General features: G+C 41.5%; 4 protein-coding genes across 4 annotated transcripts in view; 3 read left to right on the top strand and 1 right to left on the bottom strand.

The window, feature by feature from the left end:
- The window catches only part of LOC138609461 (NACHT, LRR and PYD domains-containing protein 12-like), a 125,613-nt gene that overhangs the window by 18,684 nt on the left and 86,880 nt on the right, over nucleotides 1-20,049 (top strand). The gene's annotated exons all lie outside the window — the stretch shown is intronic.
- On the top strand, nucleotides 3,548-8,335 carry LOC138608546 (ribonuclease inhibitor-like). The gene is made up of 7 exons (XM_069681151.1): nucleotides 3,548-3,697; nucleotides 3,791-3,955; nucleotides 4,050-4,214; nucleotides 4,309-4,482; nucleotides 5,357-5,524; nucleotides 7,017-7,063; nucleotides 7,590-8,335. Exons 1-7 carry the CDS (start codon nucleotides 3,645-3,647, stop codon nucleotides 8,153-8,155), a joined length of 1,338 nt encoding a protein of 445 aa, XP_069537252.1. The 5' UTR covers nucleotides 3,548-3,644; the 3' UTR covers nucleotides 8,156-8,335.
- Nucleotides 9,824-10,795, top strand: LOC138608547 (scinderin-like). The gene is made up of 4 exons (XM_069681152.1): nucleotides 9,824-9,833; nucleotides 10,264-10,385; nucleotides 10,567-10,644; nucleotides 10,718-10,795. Exons 1-4 carry the CDS (start codon nucleotides 9,824-9,826, stop codon nucleotides 10,793-10,795), a joined length of 288 nt encoding a protein of 95 aa, XP_069537253.1.
- On the bottom strand, nucleotides 12,805-14,803 carry LOC138608548 (piggyBac transposable element-derived protein 4-like). The gene is made up of 2 exons (XM_069681153.1): nucleotides 13,538-14,803; nucleotides 12,805-13,438 (listed from the first exon to the last, which is right to left on the bottom strand). Exons 1-2 carry the CDS (start codon nucleotides 14,801-14,803, stop codon nucleotides 12,971-12,973), a joined length of 1,734 nt encoding a protein of 577 aa, XP_069537254.1. The 3' UTR covers nucleotides 12,805-12,970.

Below are 20,049 nucleotides of genomic sequence, written 5' to 3' on the forward strand. Positions count from 1 at the left end.
TCACACTGAAGGGGTCAGCTGACAAAGGATCTTGTCACCAGTATTGTGTTCATGTTCACGGCTCAGTAACTTGACTTGGATATATAAATGCTGGTCTAAGACAGTCTGAGTTATGTTCATCTGGACTCCATCATGTGTGGTCCAAAGAGAAGAATCCCAACGACGACTGTAATAAAGCAGAGATGATGATTGGAACATTTATAAACTTATAAAGAGCCTTTCCTTCAGACTGAACAGTCCAGTACAGTAGCTGCATCACTGCTGATGACAAAGCAATCTGTGTTGATCTCTGGCTCCTTCTTACCTTCACTCCTCCCCGAGTACTTTGCCCACAGACTTGAAGGTGCTGACCCTCTGTCCCACAGCTTCATACTCTGCAAACTGCCCCAATGTTCTCTGGAGGTCACAGAGAAACTAAGTCAGCAGAACGTTATCCACAGCAGAGGCCATCATGACGGACCCTCTCTACCCATGCTTTGTCTTCATATCCTGTTTATGAAAGTCAGAAAATAATCTTTTACAAGGTGACAACCGTATGTGGCGCCGGTGTAGCTCAGCCATTAAGACGGGGCCCATGTATAGAGGCACACTACTCGACGCAGAGGCCCTGGGTTCGACTCCGACCTTCGGCCCTTTGCTGCATGTCCTCCTCGGTCTCTCTTCCATCATTCCCGACTCTATCCACTGTCCTGTCCAATGAAGGCAACTAAAGGTTTAGATTTTTTGACCTGAGCGAGTTGACAGGTAAGGGTGACTTAGTTTCCTCACCGTGAGCCAGTAAATACTCTGGACATAAGTGAACTTACTTTGAATGTGTGTAGCTACATTTGGTTCTGTGAAGAGTCTTGTATTCCCACACGTCAGGTGAAACTTTATCCAAACAATAAGCCATGGATCACTAAGTCCTTGAAAGAAACAACAATGAAGAAACATAACCTCTTTAAAAATAGCAGTGTTGAAGAGAACAGGGAGGTAAAAAGACTGGTTAGGGCAGAGATTCAAAAAGCTAAATTCAGTTATATGGATAAAATTGAGGACAAATTTAAAGGTAATGATCTAAAAAGTTTCTGGAATGGCATGTCAGTCATGACAGGCACAAAAAAAGGTAATATGAATAATAAAATGGATGGTTTTAAATCAGACAAGGGGCTAGCTGCTAATTTTAATCGTTTTTATCTCAGGTTTGATACAAAAGATTTTAAAGAACAAGCTGATCAGATAGAATTAGAAACCTCCTCCACTCCACAGCTTGAATTGGGTGTACAAGATGTCAGGAACATACTCCGTAAAACCAAGACCAACAAGAGCCCCGGCCCTGACAATAAATCTGGTCATCTTCTCAAACACTGCGCAGATCAATTACCCCCTATTTTTCACCACATATTAAAGTGTTGCTTAGAGCAACAAAAGGTTCCTACTCTGTGGAAGAAGTCCACAATAGTACCAGTGGCTAAGAAAAAGTCCCCTAAGGGCATTAGTGATTTTAGACCTGTGGCCCTGACTTCGCTAGTTATGAAGGTATTTGAAAAGCTCATCAAGAGAGAGCTAGTTGGAGTTGTGGAGGACTCATTGGATCCTCTACAGTTTGCCTGTAGGAGTAAAAAAGGGGTTGATGATGCTGTTCTTACCCTTCTTCATTTACTTGTTAAACACCTTGAAGGTCCAGGGACACATGCACACCTGTTATTTTTAGATTTATCTTCTGCTTTTAACACAAGTCAGCCCCACATTTTAGCCAACAAACTGCTAAATGATTTGAATCTGTGTCCTGGCATTGTTGGATGGATTTTAAACTTTCTTGTGGACAGATCCCAGTGTGTCAGGATTAATGGCTCTTTGTCGGACACATTGTTCTCCTCCACTGGTTCGCCACAGGGCTGTGTCCTTTCACCAATCTGGTACATTTTTTACACTGACAGCTGCAGAAGTTCCCAGCCAGGAAGACACATTCTGAAGTTTGCAGATGATACAGTCATAGTGAGCCTGTTACAAGGAAGGGAAATAGCACGAGGCCCAGTGGTGGACGATTTTATAGAGTGGCGTGATAACTCTTTTTTAAAATTAAATGTACGTAAAACTAAAGACGTGCATTGATTTGAGAAGGCAGCCTAATACACCAATTAAAACAGCAATTAAGGGTGAGATGGTTGACCAAGTCCAGTGTTACAAGTCCCTGGGTGTTGTTATCGACAACAAGCTAACATTTAAAGAAAACACAGACGCAGTCTGCAAAAAGCCACAGCAGAGACTGCACTTTCTCCGTCAACTTAACTGGTTTGGGGTGTGCAGCAGACTGATGAATCTGTTCTACTCCTCCACGGTAGAGTCTGTCCTCACCTTTGCCATAATCTCCTGGTTTGGTAACCTGTCATTAGGGGACAGAAACAGGTTACAATGGATCATAAGAGTTGCCAGTAAGATCATTGGCATAAGATTACCTGATCTGTCTTACACCTTCTCCAAGAGAGCAACATCTCAGGCTGGAGACATCTTACAGTGTCCTCGACATCCTCTCCATGGTGAGGATGGGGGTAATGTGAGACCTGGTGAGGAGTCTTGCAGCAGCATTCTGTGTTGACTGCAGGCGATTAAGCGCAGACTTGCTGAGTGACGAGAGGAGTGTGTGGCAGTCGTCGAGGTGAAACTACAGTTGAAACTAAAGTTCTCAGTTTACTTCTATTTCTTAGGTGGACATAACATGATCTGGTTACCTGCTTAACATGGCTGTCAAAAGATGATGATTTATCAACTATTACTCCTAAATGACGTGGGCTAAAGCCAACAGCAGAGGAAAGGGGCCCAATGTTGTGATCCTGTGAGCTGATTGGATGGAAAGAGCTCAAGACGGTAGGAATAAGAGAGGAGCTAGCATGAAGTGGATGAGAGTTATGATGCATATTGGACCTAATAGTCATTACTTTATCAACACAGAAGGAAAGGAAGGTATTGCAGTCATCAACAGTGAAACATGGTAATGTGGAGAGCGCTGGTGAAACAATGTTTTAAATAGTTATGAAACGTTGGGATTTCTTTTTGATGAAGAAATCAGGTCAGCAAAATAAGCCGTCCAGGCTTCCTGTACTGCTTCTTTAAAAGAACGCCGGAGATCTTTAAGATGTAGGCGATGCACTTCCACAGACGTTCAGACCTGTGACAGTGTGGTCTCAGGCAGCAGACAGCCTCTGTTATCCACTGACAACTGTTGCAGGTAGCCCGAGTCCTAACCTTTAAAGGTGCCTCTTTGTCCAGTAACGTGGAGCAATGACCATTAAAAGACTGCGTTAAAAACTCAACATTGTGAGGATTTATATTAAAATCACAGCAGGAGTGTGCTGAGAACTGGTCGGCTGTATTTCCTGTAATGAGGAGGCTCTTCTGAGGCTGCTGCCAGTGGTCAAAGCCTCCAACAAAGCTCTGTATGTGGACACATCATTCTCCATGTTAAATGTAGTTTTACTTTATTCAGAAAAAACAACTATTTCTTGTAATTGTTTCCTTTTATGTACTGTTGATTCCTCTTCAGGCTGAGTGGCTGTAAACTGTCAGAGAGAAGCTGTGGAGCTCTGTCCTCAGTCCTCAGCTCCCAGTCCTCTTCTCTGAGAGAGCTGGACCTGAGTAACAACAACCTGCAGGATTCAGGAGTTATGCTGCTTTCTGATGGGCTGGAGAGTCCAAACCGTACACTGGAAACTCTCAGGTCAGGATTAAACAGATATTAAAGTTTACCAACAAATATTTCATTGATTTTCTATATTTGATTTGTAGTTGACTGAGTTAAGATCCTTTTCAGGCTGAGCTGCTGTAACCTCTCAGAGAGAAGCTGTGAGGCTCTGTCCTCAGTCCTCAGCTCCCAGTCCTCTTCTCTGAGAGAGCTGGACCTGAGTAACAACAACCTGCAGGATTCAGGAGTTAAGCTGCTGACTGCTGGGCCAAACCGTACCCTGGAAACTCTCAGGTCAGGATTAAACAGATTTAACAGCTTTATCCAAAAAGATTTCATTGACTTTCTATATTTGATTTGTAATTAACTGAGTTAAGATCCTTTTCAGGCTGAGCTGCTGTAACCTCTCAGAGAGAAGCTGTGAGGCTCTGTCCTCAGTCCTCAGCTCCCAGTCCTCTTCTCTGAGAGAGCTGGACCTGAGTAATAACAACCTGCAGGATTCAGGAGTTAAGCTGCTGACTGCTTGGCCAAACCGTACACTGGAAACTCTCAGGTCAGGTTTAAACAGATTTAACAACTTCATCCAAAAAGATTTCATTGACTTTCTATATTTGATTTGTAATTAACTGAGTGAAGATCCTTTCCAGGCTGAGTGGCTGTAAACTGTCAGAGAGATGCTGTGAGGCTTTGTCGTCAGTCCTCAGCTCCCAGTCCTCTTCTCTGAGAGAGCTGGACCTGAGTAACAACAACCTGCAGGATTCAGGAGTGACTCTTCTGTCTGCTGGTCTAAAAACTCCACACTGCAGACTGGAAACTCTCAGGTTAGTGTGCAGCTGTGTGAATATGATAACCCTCTGAGCTCACATGTTCTGTATATTTGCTCAGTTCTCAGCTCTCAGTCCTGTGAGTCTGAATAACCCTGTAATTAAAATGGCTTTAATATCACACTGAAGGGGTCAGCTGACAAAGGTTCTTGTCACCAGTATTGTGTTTATGTTCACGGCTCAGTAACTTGACTTGGATATATAAATGCTGGTCTAAGACGGTCTGAGTTATGTTCATCTGGACTCCATCATGTGTGGTCCAAAGAGAAGAATCCCAACGACGACTGTAATAAAGCAGAGATGATGATTGGAACATTTATAAACTTCTAAAGAGCCTTTCCTTCAGACTGAACAGTCCAGTACAGTAGCTGCATCACTGCTGATGACAAAGCAATCTGTGTTGATCTCTGGCTCCTTCTTACCTTCACTCCTCCCCGAGTACTTTGCCCACAGACTTGAAGGTGCTGACCCTCTATCCCACAGCTTCATACTCTACAAACTGCCCCAATGTTCTCTGGAGGTCACAGAGAAACTAAGTCAGCAGAACGTCATCCACAGCAGAGGCCATCATGACGGACCCTCTCTACCCATGCTTTGTCTTCATATCCTGTTTATGAAAGTCAGAAAATAATCTTTTACAAGGTGACAACCGTATGTGGCGCCGGTGTAGCTCAGCCATTAAGACGCGCCCCATGTATAGAGGCACAGTACTCGAAACAGAGGCCCTGGGTTCGGTTCCGACCTTCGGCCCTTTGCTGCATGTCCTCCCCGGTCTCTCTTCCATCATTCCCAACTCTATCCACTGTCCTGTCCAATGAAGGCAACAAAAAGATGATTTTTAAGCTGATTGGGTGTGTGTGTGTGTGTGTAGTCTGTCAGCCTGTCTGATCACACAGGAAGGCTGTGCCTCTCTGGCCTCGGCTCTGAGCTCTTCCCACCTGAGAGAGCTGGACCTGAGCTACAATCATCCAGGAGAACCAGGAGAGAAGCTGCTGTCTGCTGGACTGGAGGATCCACACTGCAGACTGAAGACACTGAGGTACAGACAGACAGACAGACAGACAGACATGTTTTGTCCCTGAGCTTGTTTTCCATCTGTATAAATTATTTGGATCTTAAATGAAGAAATCTAATGTAGGTGTACATTTGAAGAATTGAATTGTGGGTATTTTGTTGTCTGCAGACGATGTTGCTCTACTGGCTGAATCAGAAGATGATTGACAACATTTGTTAAAGACCTGCTGTTACAGGTGGAGGTTGTTGATTCATCAGAGTAAAACACAGATAATTCACTTCGGAACAAAGGGTGTTCCAAGCAGGAGGAAAATGTTGACTCTTGGGACGGTTACATTGGAATACACACCTGAATATAAATATCTGGGATCTTCTCTTGATGAGTTCATGACTCATGAAGCTGGAGTTAAATGATTGGCTGGTTGGGCTGGCAGAGCACTGGGGTCTGTTGTTACCAAGCTGCAGATATGTAAAGATGTTGGGTGTTCCACTTCCTCTCAGCTCTATGATGCATGTGTTTCCCCCACACTGAATGATGCCTCAGGGATATGGGGATTCAAAGACGTTATACTAAACAGAGCTGAACGCTGTTTTTGAGGCGTTCATAAATGTGCTCCTACTTTGGCTGCTCAGGGCGACGTGTTGGTTTCCTGGATCTATACAGAGAAAATGTGAAATGATACGACTGTGGAATCGTTTACTGAACATGTCAGAACATCGGATCAATAGGAAGGTTTTTCTGTGGACTCAAATGTACAAGTCTCCATGGGCTGCAGAGCTTCATGCTGTTTGTGAGGAAGCTGGCTTACAGTATATATACAGGAATCATTTATCATGCAGCCTGAACACAAGTAGAAAACGTGATTTGCTAGATTAGAATAAAAATGGTTCTATGATATCTTGTTAAAACCTAAATTAGGAACATATATCCAAATCAAGCACAGTTATGGTGCTGAAGCTTACGTTACAGCAAACTGAACCAGGAGTCAGAGGTGTTTAGGTGCACAGGTGAGAACAGGAATCCTTCCTCTGGCTCTTGAAGTGGGCACATTTAAACACATCCAGGAGGAACACAGGCTGTGTGAGCTTTGTGAGAATGAATCACATTTTCTTTTGTATTGTCCTTTTTATGATGAGATCAGAGCATCCTTGATGAATGAAATGTATGCTGAAAATCCTCAAATGTTTTGGTGCTCTGACGACGACAGGATGGAACGTTTGTTTGGCTTTAATGTTTATAAGTCGGCCATTTTTGTTTGTAGATCCTGGAAGAAACGTCAGGATGGTTTATTTCTTTCATATTATTTCTGTTACGTGTCGACTTCTGGTTTCTGCTGTCTCTCTGCCTTTTTATGGGCCGGACATGTTGTTTATGTCTGACAGTAATAACACAATCAATCACACACAGACAGACAGACAGAAGCTGTCTCTCTGTCTCTAACTGGTGACCTTGCTGTCTGATGGAGGATGTGAGTGAAGCTGTATGAAGTCGATTCTGATCTGGTTTCTTCCTCCAGGTTGGACCATGGTGGACGGCACAGACTGAAACCTGATGAGAGGAAGTGTGAGTGTGTTTGAACTTTGATTCATGAGAACACAGCTGCTCATGTTGGGCTCCACTTTTTGTAATTGTCTTGACTGAAGATGAATTTCAATCAGGATTGACTTTCTGTTTTTGTCAGTGTGGCTGTAAAGATGTACGAAGTGAACAAAGTGAACAGCAGGATCCAATCAAAAGAATCAATACATTTGATGATCAGTGAAGAGAAGATTCACTGTGTTTCTTCCAGCTCTGATCTTTCTGCTTCATGTGACCTCTGACCTAATAACAGTTTGAGACAGCAGATGGTTCACAGCTTCTTTGTGCTGCACTTTTATTACTGACACTTGATTGTGCTCTTATCCTGGGCTCCACACATCCTGACTGCTATGTTCACTAACTGTTCATTTCATTACAGCTGCAGTGTTGAGTTTCAGTGCTGCCAAATATTCACAGTTAAACATGAAATCTAAGTTTGACTGACTTTCAGAAACTGTCAGTAAAGTTGTTTTTGAATGAACAGATGATAACCTGCAGCTGTGTTGTGTCTCCTTCTCTCCATCAGACGCCTGTGAGCTGGAAGTGGACACAAACACAGTGAACAGAAGACTCAAACTGTCTGACAACAACAGGAAGGTGACACATGTGTGGGAGGAGGATCAGTCATATCCTGATCATCCAGACAGATTTGATTCTTGGTCTCAGCTGCTGTGTAGGACTGGTCTGACTGGTCGCTGTTACTGGGAGGTCGAGTGGAGAGGAAGTGTTAATGTATCAGTGAGTTACAGAGGAATCAGGAGGAAAGGAGACAGTGATGAATGTTTGTTTGGAAGAAATGATCAGTCCTGGAGTCTGAGCTGCTCTGATGAAGGTTACTCTGTCTGTCACAATAACAGAAGAACAAACATCTCCTCCTCCTCCTCCTCCTCCTCCTCCTCCTCCTCTGGTAGAGTAGCAGTGTATGTGGACTGTCCTGCTGGCACTCTGTCCTTCTACAGAGTCTCCTCTTACACACTGATCCACCTCCACACCTTCAGCACCACCTTCACTGAACCTCTTTATCCTGGGTTTGGGTTGTGGTCAGGAGGTTCCTGGTTGTCTCTGTGTTCTCTGTAGGTCAGAGAAACTCTGCTGACTGAACATCACTGACTCTGTTCACTGACTCAAACTCTTTCATGAGTCTGATTTCATCACTTTGATTTGAATCATTTTATCAGGTTAAAAACTCAAAGATATTTACTTGTAAAAAAGAACTCATGATTTTGATTCATTTGTGTTTCTGTTCTATTTTGAACAATGTCGTCGTTTATTTGAATAAAATCTTGACCTTTGATCCTGAAGGAAATCATTTCATCTCGTCTGTCATCACTTTGAACACATGTGACGTTTGTCTTGTAACAGGTGACCCTTTGTGTGAGACCACATGGACAGAGATGTTGGAACACTTTCATAAAGCTCACATTCACCATATTAACACAGCGGCCATTTTCTTCTGACGTTAAGTTCAGGGTGAGAGGCTCAGATACTGTTAGCATGTTGTGCTGCTGCACATGCATGTAGCCTGGTCCAGTTCATAAGAAACATTAGTAGCTCAAGAAAACCTGCAGACCTCTACTCACAGCTGACACACACTAATAACAGACATGATTATGACAGCAGACGTGCCTTTATGGGGCGCTTCACGTTACCTCTGCCTGAATCTAATGCTTCAAAGAGGACTGTCACGTATAGGGCCATGTTGACCTGAAGAAACACTCATAAGATCAGTTTTAAAAAGAGATTAAGAAACACAATTATTCTAAAAGAAATCAGTTCAGCCTCAATGTGACATTTTGTATGTGAACGTGGATAAAACTCAGACTAATTTACATCAACTGAAGCTAAAATAACCATCTACTGTTGTGGTGACACGATGAATGTGAAAGAGTTTCTCTTCTGTTTTACTTGTGTTTTATTTCTGGTGCTTTGTTTCTCATGTCGAAGGTCGTCTGTTGTGTCATCTTGAATGTTTTGTCTTGTTTTCTTTTGTATGGACCGCAGGGAGAACTGTTGTTACTGCGCATCCATGTTTGCTCGTGACAGCAACAGGCGTTGTTCACCGCCAATCAGACCGTGAAGAGGAGCTGCGTGAAGATACATGTTGGATAGAATGAGACCGGAAGACTCATCAGCACAACTTCAAAATAAAAGTGTTCAACAAGTCAGGAAGCCACAGAGTGCATTTAGGTCAGGACTAAATAGATTAGGCTGTATATGGAATTAAACTGTGACTAACAACTGGATTAAAGAGTTTAGAAAGAGTCCTTAAGTAGAATATCTGACACCAGAGAAGATCAAAGGTGGGAATATGCTCACCTAAATGTTTTGCGCCCACTTGAGCTCCTTCTAGAAATATAGTTTTCAAACCCTGAGCACAAAAACCAGAATAAATTGACCCACAACAACTTGTTTTTAATCTCAGGGGATACCTCTGATCATAAAGCCTTTAGTGACAATGAAGAAGATTTTTAAAGCACAGCTCAAAAATAGCAGCAGACAGATATTATATTGGAAAGGTAGATATAACTTAGAACAAATGACATTTTATTTGTGCATCAATTTAGTTTTGATGAGTTTTTATAAAGAGGTCTAATTTAAGGATCATATAGTTTCACTTTTTAACAGTCATATTGAAACGCTCTTTACCACAGAGGGAGTTATAGAGATAGAGCTTGCAGTGTGTTCCTCATGATGGATCACATGATGGGCTACATGCAATTTAGCATTCAGCTCCTTTAATCAGGTATGAATCCTAGTATGAAGTCCCACTTAGAGCACAGGTAATCCTTACAAGTCAGTATCTGGATCAGGTTGATCCAAACCAGTTTTCTTTGAACAACCGGGATAAAAGTAAGATGGATTACCTGATCCATGATGATGAAAAGAGGATTTCCAAATGAAATGAACCCTTTTGAACAACCTGGGAGCGGATTGGAGGAGAAGAGTCGCAGTTATGTGACACTCAATCAAACTTTTGCCTCAACTTTGTGTCTCTTTAGATTTGACATGAGATTTTTATATTTCTGCTGTTTGCCAGAAAATTTAATGTCAGAATCAACACAATTATAATGTAAGGTGCAGCTCTGTTTCCACTGAACTCTTGTGTAGCTGCACAGGTCCACCTGAGTGTGTGTGTGTGTGTGTGTGTGTGTGTGTGTGTGTGTGTGTGTGTGTGTGTGTTGCAGCTGACTTGTGGGCAGCGTTAGGCGGGAGGACAGAGTACCAGACCTCAGAGAGACTGGAGAGTCAGACCCTGACTCACCCTCCTCGTCTGTTTGGATGCTCCAACAAGACGGGCAGGTTCATCGTAAGTATCTGGTCCAGATGATTAAAACCTCCTCAGTAACAAGAATCATTTTAAACACATTCCTTCAAACACTTCAGTAAGCTGTTATCTTCCTCATGAGGCTGAATGAGTCCTCTTCAGTGCATTCACTGCTTTGTGTTGCAGCAGTCACTTTAGTAACCCGTGTTCTCTTGTTGTGCAGATCGAGGAGGTTCCAGGAGAGTTCACTCAGGACGACCTGGCTGAAGACGACGTGATGCTGCTGGATGTTTGGGATCAGGTACACTGCAGCTTCATCAGGTGTTAGATCATCTCTCTGATGTCACTCTAATAAACACAATCCTCTGTTTCAGGTGTTTGTCTGGATCGGAAAGGACGCCAACGAGGTGGAGAGGACTCAATCTGTCCAATCTGGTGAGCTCTCTATTTGACTCATGTCCACAGGTGTACTCTGTTTGCAGTGTTGCTGTTTTAGTCCCTGTTGAAGCCAGGGATTGTTGTGTGAATTTGAAATACAGAATTTGCTCCAGGCAGAGAAACCCTGCGAATAAATAGAACACATTTTGAATATGGATCATAAAAACTAACCCACTTAACAAGAACAGAACAAGTCCACAGGAACCAAACAATAATGCTGATAATTAGACTTCCGGGAAGATGGCGGAGTGAGCGGTGGAACTTTTTGCAGGCTCTGATACCCGACTTTAAAAGACCTTTAAAACAAAAATCGACAGTTAAGCGATAACAGAAAAGTTATTATCTCCAACGTTGTCTTTACAACACACACAAATGATCTTTTTTTTTCTTCCCAAGTTCCCTCGCTTTACGCGGACAAAGTACGAGTGTCATGAGTTATTCTAGTTGAGTTGAGTGTCAGATTTGTGTTTCGGTGATCAGATGTTGTTTCCTGTTTTGCTCTGTCACTTTGTCTCCTGTTGTCATTAGTTCTTGTTTTTTAGTTTAGTATTTCATTGAATCTGTGTTCGTGTCATTTAGTCTTGTTTAGTTCTGTTTTTCATTTGTGTTTCATTGGTTAGATCATTTCCTGTTTTACTTTGTCACCTTGTCTCTCGTGTTGATCCACTTCCTGCCTGTGTGTGTTTCCCGCCTGTTTGATTATGTGCCCTGCCATTATTGTTTTCACCTGCCCCTTGATTGTCTCACCTGTGTCTGATTAGCCTCACCTCCTAAGCTTATTTAGTCTCTGTGCTCCCGTCTCTTTGTCAGTGCGTCGTTTGTCATATGCCGTGCTTCTACGTGATACCTGTGGTGAATCCCTCTTTAACCCTCCGATTTCGTCTTAATTCCCATCCTAATTGGTTGTTAAGGACAAAAATGTCCACCTCCCATAAAACTACATAAAAAATACAGATTAATATATTTTTCTACTTTTTTCTGCATAAATCTCTCAAACAACTTCAGTCCTTCTCAAAACTAAACATTCAATAATTTTGAGAAGTTTTTAACCCTTTAAATGCCTGTTTGATTACTCGATATCACTGTTATTATTTATGAAAAAAAGCAAACAAATTAGCTATTTTCCATATAACAAATGTTGGGTGGCTGGGGCATTTTTTTTATCAGTCTTGGATATGTCAAGGATTAACCAAAATATTGACTTTGATGCATTATTAGTTTTTGTGTAGCATCAGATTTAAAATTTACTACCCTATTTAGACGTTATGGACAAAAATGTCCACTTACAAGAACTGCTGTAAAAATAGTACAGATTAATATTTTTTTTCTGCTTTTTGGGTTAAATCTTTTGATCAACTTCAGTCCTGATCAAAACTATCAAATACTGAATAATTATCAGGATTTTAACCCTGTAAATGCCAGTTTGAAAACATGAAAATCATATTTCTTGTGAAATAACACACAAAAAATGAGCTATTTTCCATATAACAAATGTTGGGTGGCTGGGGCATTTTTGTTTAATCAGTCTTGGATATGTAAAGGATTAACCAAAATATTGACTTTGATGCATTATTAGTTTTTGTGTAGCATCAGATTTAAAATTTACTACCCTATTTAAAAGTTAAGGACAAAAATGTCCCATTAACTCCCATTCAAACCACATTTTTTTATCTCACAGCCATTACTGATTATAATCATGCATTCTGTAATGTTAGGGTTTCATTTTTGAGAAAAATAGTAAAATCTGTCATTTTTACTGTTCACCTCTAAAATCAGCCATTTACTCATTATAGGCCTATGCATACAATTCTTGTTATTTCTTGGTGATAAATCATATGTAAAATACTGCAGTAATACTATTTCCACTTTTTTTCCACGTTTCCAATGAAATCATTTTTAAATCAGCATCAGATCTTTCAATTCTTATTTATTTTACATATTTGAACATTCAAATTGAACATTCAAAACAGACAATATGTTACAAAAAATAAAATGGATGTACAAATGATGAAAATAAACTGTGTGTGTGCGTGTGTGCAGAAAAAACATGGATGTGCAAATTATGTAAACAAACTATATACATTTTAACTTTTAGAACAATTTATAGAACAAAAAGTGTGTGTGTGTGTGTGTGTGTGTGTGTGTGTGCGTGTGTGTGTGTCTGTGTGCGCGTGTGTGTGGAGGCAAGATTAGTCCTCCCAGCAGAACTTGCAGCATGAGACTGTGTGCTCTTTGCACACAAAGTTGTCACACCTGATGCAACAGGTGTAGATTTTTTTTTTTTTTCCTGTGCAAATTGAGCACAGCCCCCTCTTTTTGGAGCTGCTGGAGCTGCTGGAGCTGCTGGAGCTGCTGACGGTGCTGTCGGTGTCAGGGGCCTCTCTGGGAGCAGCTGCTGTGGCCTGTGCCTCCTGCACCAGAGCAGCAGCAGGCAGTGTGCGGGGGAGGCAAACTCTCCTCGCCATTTGCGGAGCAACCAGGCTTTTCCCCAACGCCTCCAAGAAGAGCCTCCTCTTGTGGCTCTTTCTACTCTCCCAGGAGGGATCCACGGCCGTGAACAGGACGAAGGCGTTGAAAGCTGACACATCAACCACATTGAAAAAGAGGACCTGTGGCCACCGACTGGTCTTTCTTCGGCAGCTATAGGTGCCAACAACCTACAAAGGACCAAAATAACAAGAAAAAAAATTAATTAAAAAAATAATAAAAAGTTTGGAATAGATGCACGCAGTAATAAATGTGTAAAATGCTCTTACCTTGTCTAGGTTGTCAACTGCTCCCTTGCAGTGATTATAATCTGTGATGATCACAGGTTTTTTCTTCTCGTCATCGTTGACAGCTGCGTCACGATGCTTGCTGCTTAGGAGAAGGACATTTCTCCTCCGTTTGGGAACATAGCTCACTGCAGTCGTCGTTGTGGTGAATGCAAATGTCGAGGAGAGGACAGGTCTCCCTCTCAGCTGCAGTAGTTTGGGTGGAAGCTCAGGCTTGTTCTTCCTGATGGTGCCAACCAGGGCCACTTTCCTTTTCAACAGTTCCTGCACCAGTGAATATGTAGTAAAAAAATTGTCACAGGTGACTGTGACCCCGGGGAGATTTTCGGTCATCTCCAGGACAACTCTTTTACCCTGGCCGACCTCCGCAGCGGCACCAGCAGCTTTCCCTGTGTATAGTTGGCACTTCCAAGCATATGAAGTGGCAACATCAGCAGTCACCCAAATCTTTAGGCCATATTTTGCCGGCTTGCTTGGCATGTACTGCCTAAACCTGCATCTGCCTTTGAATGGGACAAGTTGCTCGTCGACACACACATCTCTCCCAGGGTTGAACAGCATGGGGAGGCGATGTGTCCACATCTCCCAGATGGCACGGATGGGGGCAAGTTTGTCTTCCCTCAGACGGGCAGGTCGGTTAAGCTTGTCATCAAACCGGAGCACTGAGTTGATAAGCTTGAACTTACTGTGGCTCATGGTGGCCCGGAAGATTGCACGACCATGGTGGCAATCCCACATGCTGGCAGTGGATTCCCCCTTAGACTTGAACACCCCAGCCAGAATCAGGACACCAATATAGGCCCTCACCTCTGTACTGTCAACATCAATCCAGTTCTGAGCTGTGCGTTGTCCATTGAGGTTTGTCATGCTGACAATTGTGTTGATGACCTCTGCAGTAAAAAATAATTCAAAAGAAGATTCCAGGCTGGAAATCCTGCTGACTGCGTACCGTGTCGGTCCAGGAATTAAACCTCCAGCAGCTGGCACATAGTGGGTGGTCTCCTCATTAGTCGGCAGCCAGATTTGACCACTTTTCGAGGTCCACTCAGATGCAGAATTCTCCTCTTCACTCTCAGTGGAAAGGTCAGGAGAAGAAGAAGAGGAAGCACCATCTGACTCCACCACAAAATCCACGTCAGACTGTCCTGACGTGTCAGATGTAGATAACTCGCTCTCCTGCATCTCGCCTGGAGATACAGGCCGCATAATTCGATCCAGAGCCTCGCTCACTGAGAAGTGCCTCTTCATCCTGCTCCTTCGTTGTCCAGTAATGAAATGAGCACAGATGCGAGCTACACCCAGTTTGTAACAGGTGCAGAAATTCACTGGACCATTGTTTTTGTTTTCTCCACAGTGACCTCTTTGAAGTGTAAGAGAAGGGGGCCCATGTTTTTATTTACTTGAAAGAGAGCATGTATGACTGTGTATGACAAGTTCTACAATAAGGTCAAATTAAGGTCAATCTGTCTACTTCAAAGACACATGCAACAGCACACACACACATACACATACACACACACACACACACACACACACAAACCACACACGTTCTCTATAGGCCTATAATGAGTAAATGGCTGATTTTAGAGGTGAACAGTAAAAATGACAGATTTTACTATTTTTCTCAAAAATGAAACCCTAACATTACAGAATGCATGATTATAATCAGTAATGGCTTTGAGATAAAAAAATGTGGTTTGAATGGGAGTTAATGGGACATTTTTGTCCTTAACTTTTAAATAGGGTAGTAAATTTTAAATCTGATGCTACACAAAAACTAATAATGCATCAAAGTCAATATTTTGGTTAATCCTTTACATATCCAAGACTGATTAAACAAAAATGCCCCAGCCACCCAACATTTGTTATATGGAAAATAGCTCATTTTTTGTGTGTTATTTCACAAGAAATATGATTTTCATTTTTCAAACTAGCATTTAAAGGGTTAAAATCCTGATAATTATTCAGTATTTGATAGTTTTGATCAGGACTGAAGTTGATCAAAAGATTTAACCCAAAAAGCAGAAAAAAAATATTAATCTGTACTATTTTTACAGCAGTTCTTGTAAGTGGACATTTTTGTCCATAACGTCTAAATAGGGTAGTAAATTTTAAATCTGATGCTACACAAAAACTAATAATGCATCAAAGTCAATATTTTGGTTAATCCTTTACATATCCAAGACTGATAAAAAAAAATGCCCCAGCCACCCAACATTTGTTATATGGAAAATAGCTCATTTTTTGTGTGTTTTTTCACAAGAAATATGATTTTCATGTTTTCAAACTGGCATTTACAGGGTTAAAATCCTGATAATTATTCAGTATTTGATAGTTTTGATCAGGACTGAAGTTGATCAAAAGATTTAAATGCCCCAGCCACCCAACATTTGTTATATGGAAAATAGCTCATTTTTTGTGTGTTTTTTCACAAGAAATATGATTTTCATGTTTTCAAACTGGCATTTACAGGGTTAAAATCCTGATAATTATTCAGTATTTGATAGTTTTGATCAGGACTGAAGTTGATCAAAAGATTTAACCCAAAAAGCAGAAAAAAAATATTAATCTGTACTATTTTTATAGCAGTTCTTGTAAGTGGACATTTTTGTCCATAACGTCTAAATAGGGTAGTAAATTCATATCACAGTGTTCTATTGGTCTATAGAAAAATGTATATTTGAATTCCAAAATTCCATACTTCCAAAATGTTGTTACAAAAAAATTGTGCCATATGCATTAACACAGGCAAAATGGTGGCCAGACGACAAAAAAAAACTTGCAAAAAATGGACAATAATGTCCTTAGAGCCTCAGAGGGTTAAGTCTCCTGTGTTTTCCTTTTCCCAGTTTGGATTATTGGTTGGACCTCTTTGTTGGATTTATGTTACCGGGACTCTCTATAAGTCAGCTTTTGTTTGTTGCCTTTTTTGTTTCCATAAATATCAAGTCTGCACCTGGGTCCTCTCCCTTTGTGTGTTTTCTGTGAACTGTGACAACCAGATGGCTGGAGCTAGCAAAGATCATGGCTACTCGTTAGCCGCTCTTCAACAAGCATGTGACGATGAGGACATCGCTTTGATGGAACAAGAAGAAGAAGAAATGTCTTCCGACTTACGTCCAGTCAGACAGCATTCCCCGTTGAAGACGGCTACTGCAGAGGAGGAAGAATTATCCAGTAGTGTCATTTTGAACGCCATTCACAGCCTAGCTCGCAAATGTGATGATCAAGGCGAACACTTTAAAGCTCTTGAATGGCAACTGAAGGAAAATACTGCAGCGGTTATTAAAATACAAGAGTCAGTTGACGCTAACACGTCAGCCTTGAAAGAGATAAAAGAAGATGTGAACAAGGCAAAGCAAAAGATGGCTACCCTAGAGAAGGAACATGCAACACTTTGTGAAATGTGTTTGGAGCAAGCAAGGTACAAGCGGAGATGGGCGCTACAACTAAATGGCGTGCATGAGAAAGAGGGGGAAAACATCAGAGACGATGTGATAAAGATCCTAACCAAAGTTGTCCCCCTCTCAATGGAGCAACTGCAAAACACGGTGGATACTGTACACAGACTGGGACAGTTGAAGAAAGCAGACCGGCCACGGCAGATTATCTTACAGGTCTCCTTGAGAACTGTCCGCGATCAAGTCTGGAAGATGTCAAAAAATGATTTGCAACGAGATGAAAATACGCTTCAGGGAAGACTTCTGTAAAGAGGAGCGAGAAGCTCAGGGCCGTCCTTGGCCAAAGGTGGAAGAGGCGAGGAAAAGGGGACTCAAAGCCTACCTGCAGGATGGATACACGGTCATTGACGGCCGCCGTGTGGCCGGAGGAAGTATAACATCGTCATTATTCCTCGCCACCTACTGTTCGAGGCACACACCTTGATAGTTAAAATATTATTTCTGTTAAGCTCTGCAGCTAAGCCTACATGACAGGAAAGACTAGAAAGAGTCGTGCTGCACTTTGAATATTCAATACACGACTCTGTTCTAGCAAAGCTGTATGCTTGTTAAAAACAATGTTCTTTAAGACCAACTTTTGCCTCTCAATAATGTTTGACTGTCACCACTTTGACTCTAAAAGGTTCATATTTGCACTGATCCTGCGTTGAGTTCGTATACGCACACAAGGTATTCTACATGGTGTTTTCTTTGTTATCTTTAAATGTTAGAAGTTTAACAAACAGCACAAAGCGCGAGGCCACATTTCTTTTTTGCGAGGAGCAGCCGAGGGTTAATTGTTTTGTTCTACAAGAGACGCACTCAATTAAAACTGATGTTAGTTTTTGGAAATGTCAACGGGGTAGAGGCGACTTTTTTTTATCCCATGGCACTTCACACTCAGCAGGTGTGGCAATTATGTTTAACAAAGTGGATGGTAGGGTTACTGACCACAACAGTGACATAGAGGGGCATTGGCTCATGGTTATCATTGATCTTAATGACTTCAACTATATTCTCGTTAATGTTTACGGTTTAATAATGGGGCCAGAAATCAAAGATTGATCTATAATTTAGTCACTATGATTGATGAGTGGAAGAATATATACTCAACAGACAAAGTCATTGTTGCTGGAGACTTTAACGTGGTCCCAGATGAATGGCAGGACAGAACTCCTACCCAATGTAACGCTCCTTCATTTAACCCTTTGGTATCTGATTTTTCCAAGTCACTAGATCTTGTTGATATATGGCGTAAAAACAAGCCAGATAAAAAACAATACACCTGGAGTAATAATATAAGACGAACTCAGTGTTCTAGATTAGATTTCTGGCTGATAACGAGCGATCTAGTCGATCTGTCCTCTGACTGTGATATTTGTCCTTCTCCTCTGACAGATCACTGTGCAGTTACTCTCTCCATTTCAGACAATAACAATTCATTGCCATCAACGGCCTCCTACTGGAAATCCAATAGTAATCTATTGAAAAGCAAAAGGATCCGCTCCACGATAAGTGAGGTCAAAACAGAAAGTGATTTATCCCCTGTGAATAAACGGGAGTGGTTTAAGTACAATGTTAGAAAAGTTGGTGTTGAGGAAGGCAAAAAAAAGGCCTATTTAAGAAGGAGAAATCAATTAGAAATGATATCTAAAATTAATACATCATGCAACCAAACTCATTTGAATGAGGAAAATAATGGTGAACTACATCTACTGCAGTCCAAGTTAGATGACCTTTACACAGAAAAGGCAAAAGGTGCATTTGTCCGCTCAAGGGCTCGATGGATCGAAGAAGGTGAAAAAAACTCTCTGTTGAAATGAAATAAACTATATGTTAATAACTGTCTGAGTGAAGATCAGGATACAATTAATAATCACACATTTAAATTTGATAAGACTCTCTACAGCTCCAAATATTCAGATCAAGATGCAGAAATGTTCTTGGGAATTGTAAAGGACTGGATCCCAAAAAGAGATGAGGACTTTAAACTTCTCACTGAAGCTGAAATATCCAGAGAAGAACTGGACTCTGCTATCTCAAAAATGCCAAATGGAAAGTCACCAGGCTCAGATGGTGTCACCGCAGACTTTTACAAACACTTCTGGGCTGAAATAAAAGAGCTGATTTATGATGCCTTCAAAGAATGTACCAATAACTCTAGTATGTCAGTGTAACCCACTCCTGAGTGAGTACACCTCACGCTAGGTGTGAAAGGAGCTAAGTAAAGAGTGCAATCACCATTACCACGACACAAGTAGATTCAGTTACATTCAACTTTTAGTCAGCTTTAAGTAGCAAAACAATACAAATGACATGAACATTACATTTATATGAAAAATAACAAATGGGCCCTGTCAACAAAAGACAAATGTCTTTAGTTGTATCAATTGTCTATATTTAGTTTCTCCTCTGTTTCAAGTATTTTCAAAGTCAACGTCTGGTGACCACAGAGGTCATTTCAGTCAAAGTCAACTTTGTAGGCGTTGAGATCAGATGGAGGATTGATCTGTGATCGTCAAGTTAGTCAGAGTGCACTCTAAGTCAGTGGTTCTCAAACTTTTTCTGTCAAGCCCCCCCTTGGAGAAAAAAAAATGTCCAGGCCCCCCCTTGACCCCCCCCCCAAAAAATGTCACAAATGGGTGAAGTTAAACTTTTATTGACAGAAAGTCAAGATCGTGACCGTTCTTTTCACTTTTCTCTGAGTAATTTGCTGTGCAAAAAACCCAACTATTTCAATTGCTCCATCAGACTTTTTCCAAATAGAAATATAATAAAATGTGCAATAACTTTTTCAGAACAATAACAATAAAGTTCAACCAGTGCTTAAAAAAAAACAGTGTTTCCGCTACATACATTTTGCTGTGGCGGCCCTGAAACAGTGACAGGAGTCACAGGACATCAATCACACGTGAACTCATGACAACCAAATAAACAACAGCGGGGCCAGTTTACTCCTCACAGTGTTGGTTCTAACGGGTAAAAGAGGGTCCGACATCGGACGCTGTCTGTCCGCACACAATCATATGCAGTTCTGTTACGCAATCTAATCTA

This window comes from Semicossyphus pulcher, unplaced genomic scaffold, assembly GCF_022749685.1.
Source record: "Semicossyphus pulcher isolate SPU_LCO1_2020_fin unplaced genomic scaffold, fSemPul1.0.p SCAF_5, whole genome shotgun sequence".
In the NCBI taxonomy this organism is placed as follows: domain Eukaryota; kingdom Metazoa; phylum Chordata; class Actinopteri; order Labriformes; family Labridae; genus Semicossyphus; species Semicossyphus pulcher.

Excerpts from the sequence above, each read along its gene's own strand:
- LOC138608546 (XM_069681151.1), top strand. The coding sequence starts at position 3,645 with ATGCTGCTTTCTGATGGGCTGGAGAGTCCAAACCGTACACTGGAAACT. Across the intron at positions 5,525-7,016 it reads TGCAGACTGAAGACACTGAG|GTTGGACCATGGTGGACGGC; the intron begins GTACAGACAGAC and ends TTCTTCCTCCAG. Across the intron at positions 7,064-7,589 it reads GAAACCTGATGAGAGGAAGT|CCTTCTCTCCATCAGACGCC; the intron begins GTGAGTGTGTTT and ends TGTGTTGTGTCT.
- LOC138608547 (XM_069681152.1), top strand. Across the intron at positions 10,386-10,566 it reads ACAAGACGGGCAGGTTCATC|ATCGAGGAGGTTCCAGGAGA; the intron begins GTAAGTATCTGG and ends CTTGTTGTGCAG. Across the intron at positions 10,645-10,717 it reads TGCTGGATGTTTGGGATCAG|GTGTTTGTCTGGATCGGAAA; the intron begins GTACACTGCAGC and ends CCTCTGTTTCAG.
- LOC138608548 (XM_069681153.1), bottom strand. The coding sequence starts at position 14,803 with ATGAAGAGGCACTTCTCAGTGAGCGAGGCTCTGGATCGAATTATGCGG. Across the intron at positions 13,439-13,537 it reads CAGTTGACAACCTAGACAAG|GTTGTTGGCACCTATAGCTG; the intron begins GTAAGAGCATTT and ends GGTCCTTTGTAG.